Source organism: Gossypium arboreum, chromosome 1 (genome assembly GCF_025698485.1).
Source record: "Gossypium arboreum isolate Shixiya-1 chromosome 1, ASM2569848v2, whole genome shotgun sequence".
NCBI lineage: Eukaryota > Viridiplantae > Streptophyta > Magnoliopsida > Malvales > Malvaceae > Gossypium > Gossypium arboreum.
In genome coordinates, this window is record NC_069070.1 from 113,902,536 (window position 1) to 113,924,912 (window position 22,377).

General features: G+C 34.2%; 3 protein-coding genes and 1 long non-coding RNA gene across 5 annotated transcripts; 2 read left to right on the forward strand and 2 right to left on the reverse strand.

Annotated features, from left to right (window-relative positions):
- Positions 1 to 750: 750 nt before the first annotated feature.
- On the forward strand, positions 751 to 1,537 carry LOC108483224 (importin subunit alpha-1a-like). Its single transcript, XM_017786502.2, has 4 exons — positions 751 to 829; positions 916 to 1,004; positions 1,104 to 1,241; positions 1,325 to 1,537. The coding sequence occupies exons 1-4, from the start codon at positions 751 to 753 to the stop codon at positions 1,535 to 1,537; spliced, it is 519 nt and encodes a 172-aa protein (XP_017641991.2).
- Positions 1,538 to 1,655: 118 nt separating this feature from the next.
- On the forward strand, positions 1,656 to 2,434 carry LOC128295326 (uncharacterized). The gene is made up of 3 exons (XR_008285690.1): positions 1,656 to 1,806; positions 1,917 to 1,987; positions 2,181 to 2,434. It is a non-coding gene; the product is annotated as an uncharacterized LOC128295326 (long non-coding RNA).
- A 1,049-nt stretch (positions 2,435 to 3,483) lies between these two features.
- LOC108483223 (trafficking protein particle complex II-specific subunit 130 homolog) lies at positions 3,484 to 12,857 on the reverse strand. Of its 2 annotated transcripts, none has more exons than XM_053030594.1 (21): positions 12,302 to 12,857; positions 11,404 to 11,633; positions 10,910 to 11,091; positions 10,383 to 10,566; positions 10,036 to 10,126; positions 9,419 to 9,579; positions 8,996 to 9,085; positions 8,734 to 8,895; positions 8,582 to 8,643; positions 8,345 to 8,435; positions 7,824 to 7,987; positions 7,445 to 7,658; positions 6,651 to 7,196; positions 6,355 to 6,564; positions 5,763 to 6,144; positions 5,558 to 5,660; positions 5,364 to 5,448; positions 4,730 to 4,919; positions 4,208 to 4,503; positions 4,037 to 4,127; positions 3,484 to 3,907 (listed from the first exon to the last, which is right to left on the reverse strand). In XM_053030594.1, exons 1-21 carry the CDS (start codon positions 12,363 to 12,365, stop codon positions 3,732 to 3,734), a joined length of 3,774 nt encoding a protein of 1,257 aa, XP_052886554.1. In that variant the 5' UTR covers positions 12,366 to 12,857; the 3' UTR covers positions 3,484 to 3,731. The 2 variants fall into 2 exon arrangements, with proteins under 2 accessions (XP_052886554.1, XP_017641989.1); XM_017786500.2 differs by having other exon boundaries at positions 5,570 to 5,660; positions 12,302 to 12,856.
- A 1,807-nt stretch (positions 12,858 to 14,664) lies between these two features.
- LOC108482602 (uncharacterized) lies at positions 14,665 to 15,030 on the reverse strand. The gene has a single exon (XM_017785731.2). The coding sequence runs from the start codon at positions 15,028 to 15,030 to the stop codon at positions 14,665 to 14,667; it is 366 nt and encodes a 121-aa protein (XP_017641220.2).
- Positions 15,031 to 22,377: the final 7,347 nt, after the last annotated feature.

Genomic DNA, 22,377 nt, shown 5'->3' on the forward strand with positions numbered 1-22,377 from the left:
TTCGCATTGCAAGTGCATATATAATAAGGCATGTTCTTTGAAATTGTATGGATTGCAGGACTTTGCGAACATTGTATGGACTTTTTATGTTTTGTTGTGGAACTCTCTTTTTAAGTTCATGAAATAATCAACTATTTTTGGTCTTGAAATTGCACTATTGACCTGTTCAAAGTTGAACAAATAAATTATGCAAAAAAAAAAAACCCTTAGAAATTGCATGCAGCAACAGCTAAAAGTGAAAGTTTTGTCTTAATCCATAGATATGCAGTAAAAAGTAGGGTTCTCGAGGTTTAAATACAATATATCTTTGCTCTTAAAGAAGTAACAAAATGAGACAACAGATGCAATTGGGATATCTGCTCTTAGTGGCATTGTCCTTTAGAATGCGCATAATATATGCTCATGGTTTTCCTTTCTTTACAGTTCATAATGAAGTGGCTGTTTAAGTTTGATAAGGACAAATGGCAGAAGAGGCAGAGGCAGAGGCAGATGCAGAAAAATCTCAGGAGTATGGAGAGTATAAGGAAGATAAAGAGAGAACTCATTCTTTTCTTTAAGAGAAATCATGAATTTTTTCATGTGGAGCGATGTATAGAGGATGCTGCAGGGGATCCAATAGCAATTCAAAAAATGGTACTTTTTCACTATCTACATGCAAGACAAGCTATCTATTAAATGCATGGAAGTGTGCCCCATCCGACTTTTAGCATTTTCTTCTTCTCATTGTTATAGTTTGACAGTATTCCTGTAATGGTGAGAGATATGATGAGTGGTAACGAGAGTTTCCAATTAGCGGCTACAGCTAGAGTGAGTTTTTTGTTATCAACTGGTATGAGTGTAATTCCTATATACCTAACTTGTTTGCTCTTGTGAAGAGAAAATTAAAAGTTTTTGACCCTTTTTCCTGCTTTTTAGAAAATCCTCCAATTGATGTAGTTATTCAAAGTGGTGTTGTTCCTCACTTTGTGCGATTTCTTTATGAGCAATATGGCTTCCAACACAAGGTTTGAAGGCTATTTACAGAGTTTCCCTTGGTGAAGTGAACTACTCTTTTGGAATATATAAATCACAAATAACATCACTGTGTTTTCCTTTCTATGTAGCTTTATTCTGTAAGTGCTTTATATGCTATTGGAAAAGGGTCATTAGAACAGGCAGTCGCTGTAATTAAACATGGAGCCATACCTATGTTTATACGGCTGTTGTGTTGCTCTGAAGAATGTTATCAATTGAAGGAGCTGGTTCGTGCTTATTCACTTCCATATTTTATATAGTTGTTCTTTACCTAGTTATTTGATTTACTGCATGCTTCGTAATAAATTAGGTGGCAGCAGCTTTGGGTAGTCTGGCCAATCAATCTCCTGATTTTAGAGACTATGTTCTTCAGTTTGGTACTCTTACTCCATTGTTATCTTTATTAGATAACCACTTGGAGCCTCCTATGCTTCATGAGAAGATAACCTTGTTGCGTGCATGTAGCAACACCTTGGCTATATTCTGTCAAGGAAATCCAGCACCATCATTTAACCAGGTATAAAGTGAAGTAGGCAGCTAAATTGAATTTTAACTGATAACTTACATCATTTCATTTGAAGTGTAGATGTTGACTTGCTGTTGTCTTTTCTAGATAAGGTCTGCACTGCCAATTCTTCGTAGACTTATTCATTTGAACCCTCCGGTTGGAGTTATTGGTGACGTTTTTGAGGATGCTTGCCTGTGTCTCTCTTATCTATCAAATGGTTCAGCTGAACAAATCCAGGCTCTAATCGATGCAGATGTCTGTGCAAGGCTCGTTATGCTTTTAGGGTAAGATCATGTCTCAAGCATAGTTTACCTTTTCCAGTTGCAAAAACTGTCTGGTCATGCCTTTTATTTTTATGTCTGCGACCTTGTTTGATTAAGTGGTTTTTTTTCAGATGGAAAAATTGTTGAGCATGTGCTTAGAACAGTAGGAAACATTTTTAAGGGAGTTGATTCTCAGATTCAGGTATATCATATGTTTGAGCATTTTCTTAATTTCCTAGTAAAGTATCTTTCACTATCATTGCCTTTTATTTACAAATTGGATGCATTTTATATGGTGTATCAGGATTAACTAAGTTGGTGCTTTATTTCAATTATAGTATACAGAAGTCATCAATGGATTCTCAAATAATAACTTAGTCTACATTCGTTTCCAGATTCTGATAAACAACGGGGTTTTCTTTTGTTTTAATGCTATTCTCATGCATGGGAGTAACAGTTCTGTTCTGGGGAAAACTTGTTCGGCAATCCCAACTTTGACAGCTAGAGGTAGAAATCAGATGCAAGTAGGAATTTACTATGGTTTTGTATGAACTTATTTCTTCTGTAAATATAAATCACCTTAATCGTTTTCATTGAATATTTAGTGTTCCAAAGACTGATGAAATCTATAGGTTTATTCTTATACAAATATTTGTATGTTGTATGCTCTGTTTCATTGAACATTTGTTAGCGTTTATTAATTTTCTTTGAAACAGAAAATTATGGATGCACATATTATCCCATCTCTCCTATATCTTTCCCAATCTGACAACTATGATGTTGAGGTTCGATGGGATGCTGCCTGTGCTTTATCAAATGCTGCCCGAAGAGGCTCCAATGAGCAGATTCGGTACTTCCATTAACCAATTTGTTTTACCTTTTGGCCTCTCCATACTGATTTTCGACTTGTCTGCATGGATTATTGTTGCTCGCGTTTAACCATGGTGTTAGTTCGTTAATATATGCTGTTATGATTTATCATACTCGGACTTGGATGTGTGTTGAATAGGATATATGTCTGATATGGACTGGATCAAAATTTTCCGAGTTTTAGAACTTCGGAGGTCATATTGTGATAGTCGTGTATCAAATATGAGTACCTAATATAAGCACTCCAAGAAAAATAGAGTCAAAGCAACATTAAGTTACCTTCCTACTTTTTATTGCTCCAATCTCTATGGAGTTGTTTACAAGGGTAACTTTAGTGGTGAAATTGTAACGAAAAATCAAACCTTGCTGCTTGTTCATTTTTATTATGCCCGAGAGAAGCATCAAAACAAGGTTTTAGCTTTCACGATTTGTACTCTTTCAGGTTCTTAGTAAACCAAGGTTGCATTGGACCACTTTGTGATCATATACTCTGTCCAGACCGGAAGACATCAATACTGTGCCTTAAAGGACTCAAGAGCGTTCTAAAGGCAAGTGAAATTATGCATAGCACTAGGAACCTTTATACCCTGATCATTACTGACTTCGATGGCTTTGGTAAAGTAGAGAAATTACAGAGTGATCCGGATATTGGTGAAATGGCCATGAAACTTTTGATGAAATATGGGGTTTAGGCAAAACTGTGAGAGGGACGGACAACAGTTGCAAAACCCTAACGATATTGGACTATTGACTTGGCTAGTGTAATTTTGGAACAAGGACCAGATCATCTCCCAGGATCCTGATATATTTTTAAATGTTAACAATTCATTTTATATAAAAATTTCCATATAAAGCCATTTGGAATTGAATCGTGTTGGTCTGCAGATTACAATGATACACAACTCTTCTGTACATGAGCCACAACACATTACACCAACTGGTGAAAGCAGTGAAGGAACAAAATTTGGTCTAAATCTAAATCTGTGACAGTTAAAAGTTTTTTATAGAACAAAGTTTACTTATCAAAAGTGGAAATTTTATGGCCAGAGATTCAGTATGAGGAAAATCCATGATGATCAGGCTGGAATGCAGAAGGATGAACTAAGTGCAGGAGGCAAGACACAAACGAGGTGAGGTCCGGCTGGACTGCAGCTTATGTTTGCCTCATCGATATCTGGTAGCCCGAGATGAGGGGGGTGGACATAACCGGCATTGAGTGGCATGCATAGTACGGAAATAAATATCCTTGAACCTGTAATTGGAAATAAAATGGCATTTACATTCACACCAATAGATATGATAATATGATTGCCTTATCAACTCAGCTACGTAGCCATCAGGAATTATCATTAAGAATTGAAAAGGGAAGCAGTTTTTAAACCTTGCTTGGTGGAGAGAGAAACATGCCCTCTTTTCCTCCCGGCTATCATCCAATTTTCGGAATTCGCATTCACTTCATATAGCACATCATCCTGTCAATAAAGCAATAAACATGAATTACAGAGGTGCAAGCTTTGGCCAACTTTGGTCGAGAAGGATTATTTCAACTTACATTGGTTTGAGGAACCCTGCTCTCCTCGATGTCTTTCAACCTCTCAACCCTCCATTTCATGGTAACAAGTTGCCCGACCCGTAGACCATCAGAAGGAAGAGGTAGAAACCCAACAGCCAGGCATGGATCAAGAACAGGCCGTTGCAAAATTACAGCACTCCGGAAGATTATATCCTGACTAGTACCCTCAATTTCATTTGATTTTGCAGCCACGGGTGGGTGTGCCCCAATGGTCCTATCACCAGCAATTCTATAGCTGATGTTTAATATGCTCTCTGGTTGAGCCTTATTTTCATCTGTAAAAGCACGAGGTTGATTACTTGTTACAGGGCAATATGGGAAGGTGTATTACATTTCCGCAATGTTATCACATACAGGGCTTGTTAATTCTAAGACAATAAATATAATGCACAGCCTCAGTGAGTCAGACGTTTTAAAGTAAATAAACAGGTCGAGAATCACAGAAGCAGAAGCTTACAGTCCTATACCCTCATACTATCCTAAAAGACATGAAAACCATACCTAGAGCTGTTCCATTCCCCAAACATACACGGAATAGGAGTCCTGCTCTTGAAGTTGGAGATATGACGAGTGGGAAAAAGCCGGAAACTGGTCTTCCATCATCTTGTCCAGCGTGAACAAATCCGTCTTGAAGATCAAGCCAAGCATCATTGACAGTCAATGTGGCCTTCACCTGGGAGTGCAGTGTTACCTGGAAGTAACATGAACCAATGTGAGCTTCATACAAAGTATGAAGAGTTATGGGAAATTTGTATCCCATAAATCAACGAGGAATGTCATTTTCAGCATACACAATGAATTGTAAGACTGAAACTACCTTTCTTACTGACATGCGATATATACATATATTCATTACATATGGTAAATTCCTAATGCAACATGCAGTCAGTTTATTTCTTATGAAGTGGTTTACACAATAACTGAGCAATGCTACTAAAAAGGTATAAGCATTTCACATTTTTAGATGCTATACAACAAGCTCAAGCTATTCACCTGCAGTGTGGTTGAAAGTATGCTAGACTACATGATGTTCACTTAAAATTTACCATTGAAAGTATGCAAACATGAATGTGGCTAAAATTAACCATTGAAAGTATGCAAACATGAATGTGGTTGAAAACTACGGACATATTACCTGCAAAAGCAAAGTACCGTCATTGCATTGATCTGCAACACGTGTGCTCACATGGAAAGGGTTGGTGAAATGCAAAGCTATTGTTCTGCATATATATTACAGTGTCTGTTTAATAAAGTACAGGGAGAGAGGGAGAGAGAGAGAGAGAGAGAGAGAATTCAAATTCAAACATAGAGAACTAAAACTAGAAATACAAGAAGCAATACTGGTCATAGATCTGGTTGTTTGATATTCCAAACTCAAGTTTCAAAGCTACTGTCCGCATTCCATCCACGATACTTTGTTTCTGCGGGGCCCCTGCCACGGCGTGCAACATAATTGAACAAACATACATTTTTGCACACAAAACAAACATGTAGACAAAATTAAACTATCAGAAATTTTCTAGTGTTTCCGGACCTGAAGATGACCCCCTTGCTAGCTTATCATCAATAGCACGAATAGGAATCCAAAGAATTGAGGTCACATCACTGGCCCAATCTGGAAACTCTATTTGACCATCGAGGAGTCTTAGCTGCTCAAAGTTTTTATTACCATCTTTCCTAGCATCACCAGAGTTTGCCATATCAGTGGAAATTTGAGCAGCATTTATGTAGGTCTCCATCTCGATGGAATGCGACTCTTCAATCTTCAGACCTGGACCAGTATCAATATGCATGACAGCACCTTTCAAGGAGTAGTTTATTGGTTGCGCTATAATTCCAATCCACTGAGCTTCATTAATCAGCAAGGCAGATGATATAGCAGCAGATAGATCAACCAGAGGTCTTGGTTTGGAAACCTAAGAAGGTTTGATCAGGAGATTGAAGAAATAGAAAGAACAAATAGGATTCCTGATCTTACAGTCGTAGATATATCACTAAGGTATAATTTTAACATTAAAAAAACAGTTAACTTTATAGAAATGATTATGAAGAGTATTGTCCGAAACTTTTGTTAAGCCATATTAACATGAGAGACAGCACTTATATCAAAGAGAGATAGAGAGTACCTTCAAGACAGGCCGGGTTGTTTTCTCATAGCTCATGAAATCATCACTATCTGCTGGACCTGCCTTGGAGAAACTGTGAGATCTAAAAGTCAAGTGTCCAATGTGTCCAGTAAGAACTCCGAGGACATATGATCCAGGTTTTTGAGGTGGTAAAGGAAAGGTGATTTTATTCCTACCAGGCTTTAGTACAGTGGCACTAGAGCTCCTTAACTGAAATTTGCATCAAAAAACCAAGTCAATATCAATCTCTGATATAGCTTAAAACATACTAGCAACATCTTGTCTTAAAACCATACCTTACCACCTTCATCAGCATTATACGTAGCCATCAAAGTGAGAGTAAGAGAATCAAGGGTTATTTCATCAGGAAAGCCACTCCAAACTGTTACAGATAAGGTACCAGGATCCCCATCACATAACTCCAAAGGAGGCCCAGGATTTCCAGAAAATGTAATTAACGATGACACATCAAGCGGAACGGGGTGCTTCATTTCACTATGTGCAAGGCTAACAACTTCTGACTGAAAAGCTTGGCGTTCCTTCACTGAGAATAAACCTTTATCTAGTGAAAGCAATCGTACAATAGATGTTAGGTAGCCAGCTTGGTCATTGAGTATCTTTTGACATTCAGCTAAATTTGGCAGTACTTCAGCCAATAAATCTTGCCACCCTTCACCAGCATAAAGAGCACAAACCTTCTCATATGACTTTGCAGCTAGGTCAAAGTTCCCACGCTTAAAGCAAACGGCTGCAATTTCACCATCAAGGACAACTCCATGCCTTTTCCACCAAGAACGATGGTAATTATCAGCAGCACCTTTAGTGAGATCCATATATTTTTGCTGCCATGACCCAAATAGAAATTCATTAGAAAAAAGAGAAAGATAGATTAAATATTGAATATAAGTGCCCCAGATCAGTCAAATAAATCTTGAATATTAATCCGAGAATGTACTTTTGGTATAAATTTTTGTTACTATTTCTAAGGAGTCAAAACCTTCCTCCACCCTGCTCCCCCAAAAAAAAAAAAAACCAACATAGAAGGGGTGGAAGTAAGAACAATGCACATGTTGTAGCCTATGTTTGATACCTCAATATCCTGTATGGATGAAAAAGTTTTTAGCAGATCAGGATTTGAAATTGTTTGCTTCAGAGCATGTTCAGCAGCAACAAAAATTTCAGCAAGCCTCATGGGTCGATCAATAGAGCCCTCAAAATTTCCAGGAGTAGAGTAAGTACGAGACATCGAAATTGCTTGTGCTTTACTTGATGGGGAAGTCTTTGAAGATGCATCTGACCCTAATCTGTCAGATTGCATACATTTACTTGACATTAAAACTTAAAAAAAAAAATGGCAAAATGAAAACAAAAAGTAAAAAAATTCTTGACGTGAAAAACTCAGTTTAATAGTAACTCATCTTCAAAAAAATGCTAAAGCAACATTGCCTGGATTCTTGCGATTTCCTTACCCATCAGCAAAGCCTAGTTTGCCATCAAACATCTCAGATGTGTTTCCAGCAGAAAGGGAAGCCCTTCGCCGATTTGCCTCCCGAATAAGGGCAGTAGGTTCAAGTGGCAAGGGTTTCCTCTGAATGCCAAAGTGCTTGACTCTAGGATTTTCTTGCAGAATCATCTGAATCAAATAAGTAAAGTTTAAACGTGAAATAGCCAATAATGGGCTATATACTCGTGTAATACATAAGTAAAGTTTCTACCTTGAATAAGGCCACTAAAAAGGGAGGACCATTATTGCAGTCAACCATCTATTAAAATGTTCCATTATTGATCTTTTAAATAAAAAATCGATATCCATATCAGCAGCTTATAAACCATGAATTATAATGTTATGGCATTGAGAATACAAGATGGGTAAAAAATTGAAGCCCTACACTACTAGTTTGACAAAATCTTTACTACCAAGGTGCAGTTTTAATCCAAAAGAACAAATGTGCCCTTCTGTGAGTTTTACAAATGTGGAACAATAACTTGCCTTTTCTTTCAGAAGCACCTCAGAGGCAGCTTCATCAGGAACCAAAGGCCAAACTGCTGGCTTGGGCCAAGGTAGCATGCTCAAAGAAGCACTGCTCAAAACAAAAGGCAACGATACCATTAGATAGTTTAACATTTGGCTTCGACCTCATGACTTGCCTTCTTTAAATTATGAAACATGTAACCGAATTCATGGAAAGTCAAAAGTGGATTTGATCTACAAAGATGGAATGCATACCTGTTAACAGGACTCCTTTCTATCTCTGTTCCATATCCAATTAGATACGCAAGCCTCAAGAACTGCCAAAATCATCAATATGCATCAGTGGGTGTTCAACAAAATAACAAATGAAATTTCTTTGTTATTTAAAATAGGAAATAAAAAATTACCTTAACCCTACATAATGAGAAAAGATCACCTTGAAGGCGATAGAACTCCCTTTCTATTTCAGGGGTTGCAGTCCCTTCTTTATATTGAGAATTGGTGGCATTGACTAAAGCCAAGCATGCAGTGATGACCCAAACTTCACGCATACAGAAAGGTAAAATACTCTACAACAATCCCAAGAGGAAAAGATTAAGATTAAGATTAAAAAAGGGGAAAGAAAACAGTGAAAAAATGTTGCTGACAAAAGCAAACATTATCAAATACCTCATGTAAAGCCAGGACTTTTGAGAAACTAATTACAAATGAATAACCCCTTGAAGCAACCTCAAAAGGACGATTCAGCTTGAATAAAAGCTGCAATTTAATCAGTGAGAAACTTTAGGCACATACACAGACATGCCAACTACGATGTCAACCTAATAAACCAATGCCAGTAAAGAAACATCCATAGAACATTTCAGTAAAGCTAAAAGAATCATTTGGAAATTGTTTAACCACCTAAATGAAATGCTAGGAAATATAGCTAACAGCTACAATTCCAATAACCCATTAAGAATGGCATTATAATAAAGTTCTAAAAATTGACAACAGACACATAAACTGATTTTAATAGAAATTAGTCTCAAAGTCAGACTGTGAAATGTTGAGTACTTCAAGTCTAAAGAGTTAGCACTTAGCAGTACCAACCTTTGATTGACAAGCAAAGAGATACTGTCTAAATTCGAATTCCCTGAAAGAGTCATCTTGGACAATCTGTGTTAGAGATTTGTTTCCAGGAATGAGCAGTGCTGCCTGATCATCACCATGGTCTAGTCCTCCGAATTCTCTACGTTTCCCGCCCATATTAACTGCATTTATATATTAAATATGACCATGAAATGCTTGGCTGAAAGCAACTAACAAATTCAAAAGAAAAATGGAGCACTTCAAGACAAAACTTTAATAATTATACTTGTTATAAATCTGGCATTTACTAAATGCCCTTGCATACCCTATCTATCCGGTCAACTGAAAAATAAAAAACTGAGATATGAAGACATATTGCATTAGCAATTTGCCACCATGAATTTTTTGTGGCAGCCAAATTCCAAAGTAAGACAATTGAAGGCAAAAGTTAAGCACTACATAAAGAATGGAATTTGACTATAAGTACTACTCATATTCATATTACAATAGGGAATTCTTATTTATACAAAATCATACTGCTATTTAGAAGCATAAATAGAAATAACAAATATGTAGAGTAGAGAGTTAAGTATAAGATGAAAACAGACACTTAAGAAAGTGACATTTATATTTCACACCTGTTTCCAAATAGCACAATTCTAGTTCATCATATTCACGCAAGGCATCCTCATGAAGATGAGCAATCTCAAACATAAATGCCAAGCTTTCCTAAGGATAAGAAAAGTGAAGCATTAACAGTCGAAGTGTTGAAAGTAAGCTTAAAAAACATACTTTTTTGATTAGCTTAATTGGGATTATATCCCTGGAAGAACAAAATAGATTTAAGTTAGAGCCTCTCAAGTAAGTTCATGTTTCTTCCATGACCTTCAAATATACAAAAACCAGAGAAAGAAAATCATAAAGTTTTCTCCTGGATCAATATTAGCCATAACCATATTCTCTTAACTTTAAAAAAGTACCGAACCTTCAAAATGAAAAAATTACAGAAGTTCCAAATTGGCATGAAACGCTGTTCGCTAAGCTTGCGTATCTCATCCTCATAGAATTGTATACGCCTATCCAATGTATTTCTGACAGACTCCATAATCCTGGCCTCTAAGTCTTCCCAAAAATTCGCTTCAGGGGCATAAATGTCAAATTTGCAGCACCTAAGTGAACCATAGTTTTCAAGTATCAGAAAATGACAAAGGAAAAATTAAATACCAGTTTCCAAAGAGCACTACTTTTTCAAACTTTCACCACAATTTTCTTTTCGAACGGTTTGCAACATGGGTGAACTAAGTGCAAAAAAATGCTTAACATAATGGAAACAATTCTTTAGGAATGGCAGAATATAAAAGGAGCAGAAAATCATATCAAATTTTTTATATGTTGCCTAGCCATACTTTAGATTAAAACTAACACTTAAGTCTAAAGTAATCAGCAGCAGCATAAACACTATCCATGCCATCAATCAGAATGTATACAAACTGCAGAGAGCTGCAAGCTTACCTTTCCCTCTTCTTGGAGCTGAAATCAACTTCAAGTTTGGCATATACTTTCTTTGCCATTTTAGTGGCCTGATCATTGTTGGGATGGGCTCTAGACACAAATACAATAAACCATTCACGCTCATCATTTTGGACAATTAATTTCAGGCGTGGCTTAAGAATGGTCTTGAACTCATCAAGATCCTATGGAAGAAGAATGCGAATAAAAGAATAAGAAAATATAGAAGATGGAAAATAAATATGGACAAGCATATTAAGGCAAAGACTAATAAAAGAAAGAAGAAAAGAACTAGAAGCATCAGAGAAAAGTCTAAGTATATCATCACGGAAAGACAAGGTTTGCCCAGACAGACACCGTTATTTTACAGGCTCAGTTGAAGAATTATGATCTGAGTTATACAGAAAGCTCTAAGGATTTATCTTTTTCTCACGTGTGATCATGGATCTAAAATTTAGTTCACCTCCAATAAAGATCATAAACTGGAATCAATGTACCTCACATGTAACAAGAACCAAAGTTGCATATGGCTCTCGGAACCAAAATAAATATTGCTCATGAGGAAATCTGCTACGTAGTCTTGCATCAGTTGTTAATATGTATTCAGCTGGCAAATTCTCTACAAACACAGGATTCCGGGTCTTGTTATTTAAGCAAGACCTTTTGAATGGAAGCCGCTCTTCAAAACTATTCTTGACAGTAGGCCACAAGTCACTGACATCTTCAACTGTAATGCAGTTGACGACGAAATAGTTAGTTAGAAATCTGAAGCTAGCAGAAGATCGGAACAATGTGAGCTAGTTCCGAACCATGATTCACAAATTACTATTAAATACAAACAACTAGAAAAGAAACAAACTTTGGAGTTGATAGATTAAATATCCATAGGTCATATATTTCCATTTCGCATTCCATACATCTAACCGATCCAGAAGGCAAAAAGATCAAGTACAAAACTTAAAGCAACGACATTTATTAGACAGTCACCAGCATTGATGCAAGCAATCGAAGATTTAGTATTAACTTCTCCCTACTTCTAAGTTGTAATAAATTCCCAGAAAAAAAATAATCAAGTACTCGCTTCATAAAATCAACTAAGAAGCTGAAAGCAACAACATTTACCTCATGATCACCAAAAATTATCCATTTAAACTTAACTCTTCACATTTAGACAATCCTTTACTTTCAAAAAAATCAACTCAAAATCTTAAATCATGAATAAATAACATCAACCTTTAGAATTTCCACATCAGAAATCTAACACTAAAGTAAACACATCCCTGATCCCGCACACCCAACACCATAAAAATCCCCAAAAGAGATTTAAAAGTGACCCTAAACCCAAAGTTCAATTGGAAGAGTTCAATTCAAATGAGAAGCAAAAAAAGTAATTACCAGCAATGATAAGATGGTTACAAGTGCTCTTGATTGTTTGAAACTGAGCTAGATAGTTCGCCATTCTCTTCTTTCCCGATCTAAAAGAAACTTACAAAATCCATTAGATCAAATGCAGAAAAGTGAAGGAAAAATGGTTAATTTATCTTAGTGAGAGATTTGGAGTGTTAGTTTCGCTTATGCTCCAACCCAAGGATCTAGTTTCTCCTCCGCTTCGTCCTCGTTAAGCGCTATGTTTTCTCAAAGTGTCAGCTGGGCCTCATTAATGGCGTCGTCCATGTTTCAAAGATTTTTCTTAGGCCCAACTAAATAAGGCCTGAAAGAAAAGATCGATTTTAGCCCAAATTACTTCTCCATTGCCTGCAAATGCTGTGTTTTACTCTCCTGAAAGAAACATTCCAGGCTAAAGTATTTGGCTGAATGGATGTGGAATACGGGTATGTATTTGATACGAATTTTTACAATAAAGAGTTGGGATAACATAGTTTCGAAATCCCAGGTCAGCAAACACACACATGAAGGCTATCCAGGATGTTACATTGATAATTTAGTTTGCATATTATTGTATTAAGTGATACTAATAATCAGCCTTATGGACCGTCTTCCTTTTGCGTTTTAGGCTTCTATGGAGTACTTTGCCTGCCCTCCAGCATTGCTAGCTATGGGTTCCACAAACAAAGCCTTACACAGTTTGACTTGGTCTTTCCTTTATTCTACTGCTTCAATAGTTAATCTGACTTGGTCTCTCTCAGTCTCTCCTATTCTGCAGCTTCAACAGGTTTAATTACTAATCTGATATAAGATTCTTTTTAGTGTATTCGGTTGTTCTTTATTTAAAATAATTCCCCTCTAACATGAGATATTTTTGGACCTCAGTACTATCCTTAGATAAGGTAAGATTTTGTCTTCTAACTCTCTAGAGAGTGGTACCATCTCTCCTTAACTTACATATTATAAGTTAGATATTCAAACTCTACCAATAGTAAATAACCACCATTTTCTTGATAATTAATCGAGTGCTACATATGGCCTGATTCAATGAGGATTCTCGCTTTGCAAACTCATGGCACTTTGGCTTTCCATATATCAAGAGACAAAATATCAAGAGACAAAACTTTGATTCAACTTGAGACAATACTAATCCATTGAAGGATTTGTCTATTTTTGATAAATGTTATTTTAAAAACCTCTCCAAAAGGAGTTAAACTCTCCTCCACAAAATGCGTCTTTTCAACTAGACCAAACGGTACATGCCTTCCCTCAAGTAGCCTATATCTTATAGGTTGGGAGTTTAAATCCTACTATAGGCAAATGTCCATCATTTCCTTTGGTAGTTGACTTAGTGTCATGCAGATTTAACCTAGTAAGGCGTTTCTTCTTTGTGAATTCATGTTCTCTTCAGTCACTTGGATTTTCCATAGAGTTGGAAGAAAAAATCTTCACTCAACTCGGGGATAATATTAACCTATTAATGGTTCCTTTAGCTTTGATTAAATGGCACTTCGAAGACTTCTCCATAAAATTTCGGTCTCCCCTCAATGAGTTCCAAAGGTGTATTTCTTGTGAAGGGGCATTTGGAGAACCATGTGGATATATAGGCCATTGAAGCATTAAGTTGTTTTTTCTTGTGCAGGTTCAGACTGGTGTTGCATTGTCTTTCTGAGCAGCAGTTTTTTTGTTTACTCTCCATTGTTTTTAATCGCCCTTAATGCTGTTTTTACGCTGACATTAACTATATGTCATGTCTAATATAAACTTCGCCTTGCTAATATACAACAGGCTCATTCAATTCATTGGGTATATGGTTATATCTTCTGACCATGTTGCTTGACTGCAAGGCAAAGCGCATTCTACTCTCTTGGCTTTGCAACAAATAGATTATACTCACCATATTTTGATTTCAATATGAGAAAATCTTCAAAAACGCAAAGAAACCCATGATTCTGCTTATTATCTATCAGTTCTTTATGACCAAAAGAAACAAAAAAGTGAAAGAAGATGCTTGCACAGTTTTAAAATAATGAAGCTTTTGAGAGGTTCCCCTCTTTTCTATTACTTTAATTTGCCAATATTTCCTCAAATATTTTTCAGTAATTTCAATGGTATTTGCTTATATTCTCAGTTTCAGATTTTGCAGATGTTGTGATTTTAGCTGCCATTATCTGGTTTAAACCTCATTCTGGGAATTAAAACAATACCATGGCAATGGATTTTAAGGTTTCCAGAAACTTATATGAAAGATTCCCCAAAAAAATCAATCAAAGTTTAACCAACCAATCAAATTCATTTACATATACACTCTCTATAAATCCCCTAATGTCAAAACTGGTAAAACAAAATCAAAAGAAACATAAGCTGAAACCTTAAGCCATAGACATGTTAGAAAGCCTACTTGGTGTTGGCTTAAAGTTCCACCACCTAAGTGTCATCTTACGATTTGGTGAAGGAGTCAATGCCCTCCTCAATATCTCTTTATTAGCACTATATCTCTTCATGTTCTGCTTTGGCACCATGTAACCATGCCTGCCACAAGGTACTGAACCCGGACGGCTCGAACACGTACACCTCGGACGACGTCCTGATGATGATGATGCCATGTAACTTTTCCTACGACCCCGGTTCTCCTCCGCCACCGGTGACGCCGGAATGTCTAAACCTTGTGTAGTTTGTTTCTCAAAGATGGTCAACTGCATATTTGTGGAGTAGGTGAAGAAGCTGAAACTGGTCATTAATGCCTTGTTCATTTTGATTTGTTAAGCTTATATAGATTCCATTTTATATATATATATATATATTAATTTTGTATATCTTTGAAAGCTGTTTCTTTGATTGTAAGAAGGGAGGCTTTGACCAAAATTTTTGAGATTATGGTGGAAATGAGATGACTGTAATATTTTGACTACAAAAATATTAATTTTTTTTCACTCGGTTTCAGTATTTGCTTTAATTAGAAGGAATTTTACATGTGATTTTTAAGCTATAAATGCTTATTTTGTTAAGGAAAAATTATGATGAATGAGTTGGACCACTAATCCAACTCCACTACTTAATTTTGACTTCCACACCCAAATGTCATGTCATAAATCAATTTTATTAAATTTTGTGAACCACTAAGCTACTCTTTTTCTCATTGGAAAATGAATTTAACCCTTAAGATGCCATGGAAGAGACATTAAGATTAATTATCCAAATTTGTTATGGCATATTGTTTTAAAGGTCAAAATATTATTATGTAGTGCTTCTTTTTTCTTTTTTTCTTTTTGCACAAGAAAATGACTAAAGGCATCTAATCATCAAGCATTGAACCCTAGGCCAACTCATTGTTCAATTTTTTTTTATTAATAAATGCTTGTAAAAACAAACAAAAAAAAAATCCTAAACTATTCAATGAGTTAATGGGTGAGTGCTTTTGAGTTGTCTCATTTTTTTTCATCAAATGTAGGGAGGCAGCTAAGACCCATCTCTCATCTTTACTCTTAACATGTCTACCCCTTTTTTATATTTTTTTAATAAACTTTTTTATAACCATTTTAAATATTTTAATCAGACTATTCCTTTTATATATATCCTGAGCTTAAATTGTTTTAATTTCAAAAATAAATTTATGCTATTATTATATTTTATTTTCTAATTAGTTTTAAAGTTTTATTTAAAAATCTAGAATTTTTACTATCATTAGTGATATTATATTATAATTGTGATTCATATTGAAAGGATGATTTGCTGTGCTGGGTCATTGGGAATGGCCACAAATTCATCCAAACCACATAAGCAAAAAACTCAGTGCCAGCTTGTTGCAGATGTGCAAAATCCCTTTTATTTATTTATATTTTAAATCTAATTGTTGAATATCTTCCCTTTTTCTTTTTAATATATATGATTTCCAGCAAGAAATTCTTTTTTATTTCATTTTCTTTTTGTGCAATTGTGTGTCATCCAACGCAAATTGTTGCTACTTTTTTTCTTTAAAACTTAAAACAATAGAAAATTTATTTATGATATATTCACAATTTATGATATTTTAAAGGTAAATATTGACCAATTTAATCAATTGAATCAAGAATTATATTCTATTTTATACGAACACTATTTAAGATTTAGAAAATATTTAAATCGATCAAAATTAAAACTAATTTAATTGAAAAAATCCAATTATATTTATTATTTATTTAACGATAAAAAATCGAATTTGATTCCATATTCTTTTTAATATTGTGCTGCCTGCAATTGTATAGCCTAAATTCATTTTCTTCTTTAAAAGAAAATACAGCCTATTAATTGAAATTTCTCTTTTGCTTTTGCAATTCGCACAACTAGGTACAAGTGATTAATTCTTTTTTCTAAATTGTTTTGCAATTAGGTTGATACTTGGCACTGATGCAAGAAAAAAACATAAAATTGGACATTAAATTCAACAACCTGGAGTTTGAATTATAATTAGGTCCTCCATTATCCAATGCTGCTTTTTTGTTGCTAGTGTCAATTTCTGCTTCACTGTTAGACCCGAAAATACTAAGCACAACATGAATATATCATAAAAGATTAGTTAAAATATGAATGGTAGGAAAAAAGTATACAGATGTGTCAAAATTTGTATCACATAATTTATTAATGAGTTAAATTTTATATAATACTTTAAATACGAATAAATATATAATATAATAAAAATACTCGAATTCGGTCCAATTAGGTTGTTAAAATGTTTAATTCTACTTAGCTGCTGTTTTTTTCAGTTCAAATAATGAATTATGGGCCCAAGATTTGTATAGGAATTTTAGTTGCACCATTAATGAAAACCCTATTCTTTTTTATAGGGTCATTGATGATGATGAAAGAAAAATCAAAACCTAACCCATTTCAATAAATTAAGCTTTTCCTTTAGAAGTAGATGATGGATAACGTTTCTTCGTAAATATGTCCCGTATTATTAACATTTATGATTCTAACAATTTCTCTCTTTCTTTTGAATAATGACAAAATCTTTGTTAAACAAACAAGTTTACAAGATATATTTATTGTTTTGAAATAAAATTTAAATAAAAATAATTTCATTTATTTCATAAAAAATGAATTCTTTTAAAAAATAATCTTTAAAAGATGAATTGATGATACACAAAATAGATGATGAAGGTTGAGCCAATTCATATAAAGATGTAGAGAGTCATGTTTGGTAGTTCTTAGAGTTAGGGAGAAGAATAAAAGGTTTTGGGATGAGTTTGATAGAATTTTAAGTGTAAAGGAGTGTTTTGGAGAAATCTGGTCAATGGATAAAGCTTATATAGTTTGATATAACTCCCTTTGAACATGTATCTTACTGAGGAGAGTTAGTAGCCGAGTCATGGTTGTTGTCTTGTTAACGGGTCCTTAGGTTGGACCAATGTGACTTTGTATTTCTACATATGTTGAATATACAGGAGATAGGTATTAATGGGAGATCTAGCCTAAACTTAGTAGGGGTGGTGGCCACATGTCACCTAGCGAGGTGGTTTTTTTATTGTAAGTTGGGTGAGCCCTTCATTGGTTGTAAATTGGACAAGTCCCTCATTGTTCTCTCCCTTAGTCAAGGTAGTTAAATTAGTCTAGGCGTTTACATATAATAATTTCCCCTAGTGAGGCTGAGAGTAATAGCTTTGGATGTAGAATTACACCCGTAGAGGTGATCTAAGTGTTGTTGCAAAGGGACATTGAACAATCCTATTATCAATATGAGTTTTAGGTTCCAAAGGGATTTTGTTGTTTGAGTGATGTGGAGATAAATGAAAGGGGGTTCCATTTGCCCCTTTATGTATTTAAGATAGGACTCCATTTGCCATTGCATCAATTTTTTTTTTTATGTATGCCATAGATGATTTTGGTATTGCTCCTAGCCATTCGTCTAGTACATCGTAGTTGATTATGATAGGTTTCTTTTTCAACTATTATGAAATAGGTGAACCTACTATGTTAGAGATGTGGTGATAAGGAAGATGGTCGTGTTTTTACTCAAGATTGTCACCTTTACTAAATTTGAATCAGGGCAAATAATTTTGGATGAAATAATCAAGAACGCTAAAACAAAGAATCCAAGAAATAATCAATCATGTTGAAACAAAGAATCCAAGACTATCTTTGCCTTTTCCTTCCTTGGTCTTTCAAATACTCTTACTGTAGAAACCACATATTTTTCTAAGGATAAAGTCTAAGAACCTCAACCTTTGGAATTAAAATATTTTTTCTATGTGGAAACATAGAAAACATGGAAAGCTTGCAACTGCTGATAATAAGGAAGCAATTGATAAAGAAGAGGAAGAATGTGAATATGTGACTAAACCAACTATAAACCCCATTGCAACTACCTTCACAACTATTAAACATTCCACAATTGCATAGATAAGTTGTTACAACATTTAGATGAGGATATTGGCAACTTGGATAAAAGCATCTAATATATTGAGAATTAGTTGAGGGTGTTTCAACATCCAATAACCTAAGCTCAATGTTACAAACGATCTTCTTACCTATATGTAGTGATATTTGGCAATTTTTGTAATAAAAAAAATGGAGATGAGTAGCAATGTGGAGTGTGTAACAGTTGGGGTTTGTTTATGAAACTTTCAAGTTTTTAAACTTCTGATTTTGATGATGTTGATTTTATTTTGTTAAACTTATAAAGGTGTGCATGAATTAAGGGGGAGTATGTTGTTGAATATGCTTGCTTTTGTCGGTGGTAAAGTTTTTGTTTAAAATTTACCAAAAAGGGAGATTTTTAGTGCCAAATTTATCTTCTAGCTATAACATCAGCTGTAACTTGAGGCATAGCTAACAATTGTATAAAACTTGTGTTATATAGATTGACATATTTTGACCTAAACTTTATGGACCCTTTTTAGTGGGTTTCGATGAGTGATTATGACCCGTTTATGAAGCTAAGATGTGTAAGAATCAAATTAAGCAAGGATCAAATCAAAATATTTCAATATAGTTCGAGTTCCCATGTTTAGAAGATCAATCATAATGAGTATTTAATGTTGAGGAGATCTCAATCATATAAAAATGATCGAAGACCTTTTTATGTGGCTACTTATATGAAAAAGTGATTGTAATTGTTTGTAAATTTAACAAGCTTTTTAACTCTTTATATACACTACTTGTTTAGGTTAGATTAAAGTATTGACAGAGCACTTCATTTTGTTCATAGAGGAATTTTTTAGGTTAGTTTACATCTAAGCTTTGAAGAGAAAGTCTTAAAGGGAGAGTAATCCTATTTAGAGTATAAAAGTAAGGTTTCTATTTGGTGAGTGAGTGAGACTAAAATCACAACTTTTACTCATTGAAGAATAGTGGATTAACTCTTTGGCAAGGTCCTACACATGTAGGAATTTGCGGACTATGTAAACAACGTTCTAGTGTCCATTTCTATTTTTTTTTGCAATAGCTACTTCATCTAGTTGCAACTTGCCTTATATCTAAACCTATATTTGATATATAACAATCAACATTCGTTCACGCTTGAATAGGTAAGCTCGAAAAGGTGAGGTTGAAATATTTAAAGCTAATGATATTGTGATTGAATAGGCAAGCCTAAAAAGACAATGTTAAAAAGCCATAACTTGTTGAAAATCCAAGTTTATTGATATTGTGCCAAAATAAGAAAGTAAGAAAAGGCAAAGTTGACAAGCTATAACTTGCTAAGAAAACAAGTTTAAATGATAATACAACTAAAAAGGTGAGCTTAAAAAAGCGAGGTTGAAAAGTCATTTTTACACACCTATTTAGTGATAAAACACAATGCCTTTCAATTTTGAAATTGAGTATTAAAAAACACCTTTTCAAATGTTTGTCATTTTATGTTTCTTATAACAAGTTTTTTTTTGTCTATCTATGCTAATTCATGTGCACTGTAGCTAGTCTTCTTAGTAACCCTATATGGTCTTTTCAAGTTCAATACAAATTTACCCTGATAAGATGCAAGAAGGCTAGCTTCTGTGTTTCTCAAGACTAAGTTACCAATATGAATGTAACACCCCAAACCCGACCAAGATGTTATGGCCAAATCTAAAGATGTTACGTAAAACGAGTGTAAACCCAGTTTTCGTAAATTTAAAAAAATCGTAAACTTTTATTACTTAAAACCCTGGTTTAATAGAAAAATACATCTAACTTAACTTTATAGTTGAAAACGATGTTTGCTTACATTTTCTAAAAGAATACTTTGCAGTGGAAATTCTCAGATCGTTATGTTTTAGAAAAACCAAGTTTATTTTCTTGAAATTAGTTATTTTGAAGGAAATAAGATATTATCGATAAAACGATTTTAATGGTATCATGCAAAAATTGAAAATAAAGTCCTAAAAACTAAAACAGTCCAAAATGTCCAAATATTACAAAACGCTTAAATCGAAATTTAACTGAATCAAATGTAACAAATTTATTGTAACCGAGATCCCGTGGCACTGACCCGCCTAAGTCTAAGGATTACTTGAAAATATCAGTCAAACAGAAGATGAGTTTTCGAAACTCTGTGTATAACGAATAACTTTACGTAGTTAATTTATATCAGACAGATTTAGAATAACAGAGTCATATTAGAGCAATACAGGTACAAACATATATTCCAACTCCCATCCATTACACACCATCTTCGACCATCCCAATACACCATCATATGGGGTATAAAACTCCTATCCAACCCTACGCACCACTTAGTGTCAATAAGACACTTCCAGAAAATTTGCAGCTGAACTGCTAGTGTAATAGGCGAGTTATCACCATTCGCAGAAATACTTCCTCCACATAATATTACCCATCCTGGACACAAATCTAGCTATTTGTTGAGTGTAACTCACCAATCTAGTTTTAGCTAGGTTTCTTTCAAGTAAATCCAAGTTGGTTATGAGGGCTTTATAATTCTGTTAGGCATTAAATGAGGAATCCTAAAAGTGTTGAGTCCTATTTCAACTAGTATTACAACATCCAAACCATAAGTCATGTTGAATGGCTATGAGGGTCATTACCATAGGAGATCGAATATTTGGTGTGACAAGCCAAGATTAGCTTATAGAATATTTATATTAGGCATTCTCAACTCTTCTATTTTTGCATATTGTCAAGCTTTTTAATACAAATGATACAATTTAGTTTGTCATCGATCAATGTATATCTTAAATTTCAATGATGAACCCTTGATATAAACTTCTGTATTGCCTAATCATTAGTTAAAAAAAATAAAAAAAATCTTTGTAACAACCCGTATTTTAGTGGTGCCGGAATCGGTGATTTTGGAACACCATTATCTGATGATCGAGTTCGTAAATATTATATTTTATATTTAAATTTTTATTTTAGTATTATAGTAAATTATGGTCTAGGAATTTTATTGAATTAATAGTCAATTTTGGTATAAGGGCTAAATCATAAAAATGATAAAAGTTACTTGCTATTGATTTTTATTTGTTTAAGGACTAACTTAGTAATTAAATTAAGGTCTAATATGGTAAATTAGCCACTTTTAAATGTGGTAACCGATTGGTAAATTTTAATATGCATATAAGGTTATAATTTTATAATTAAAACTTGTAAAATGACTAAAAAATTATTAATAAATAAAACTTATAGTGAATGGAAAGAGAAAGATTACTTTTCTCATATCTTCCATCACCAAAACCTCATAAGCTCAACATGGGAGAATATTTTTAGGGTTTCAACATTTAGTCCTTCAAATAGTAAGAGATTTCAAGTCCTTTTCTTATAATTTTTATATTTTTGTGGTCTCGGGAGCTTGATTTTGCTAACTCGTATATCAATTTGTAAAATTGTTAAAGTTTTAAAAAGTTTTCATTGTTTATTTCTTGAAATTTTTGGTGTTAAATGGTTAGATTTTAAATTTAGATATGAAAAATGACTAATTTGTAAGGTAAAAATTATTAATTCTGAACATAGGAACTAAAGTGTGAATATCTCAAATTTAGCACAAAAATTTTTTGTAAATATAGATTTTATAGGGCTGTAGAAGGATAAAATTGAGAATAATGGCAATTTCGATTTTAGAGACTAAATTGAATAAAATAAAAAACTTGAGGGAATATCCAATAAATGAA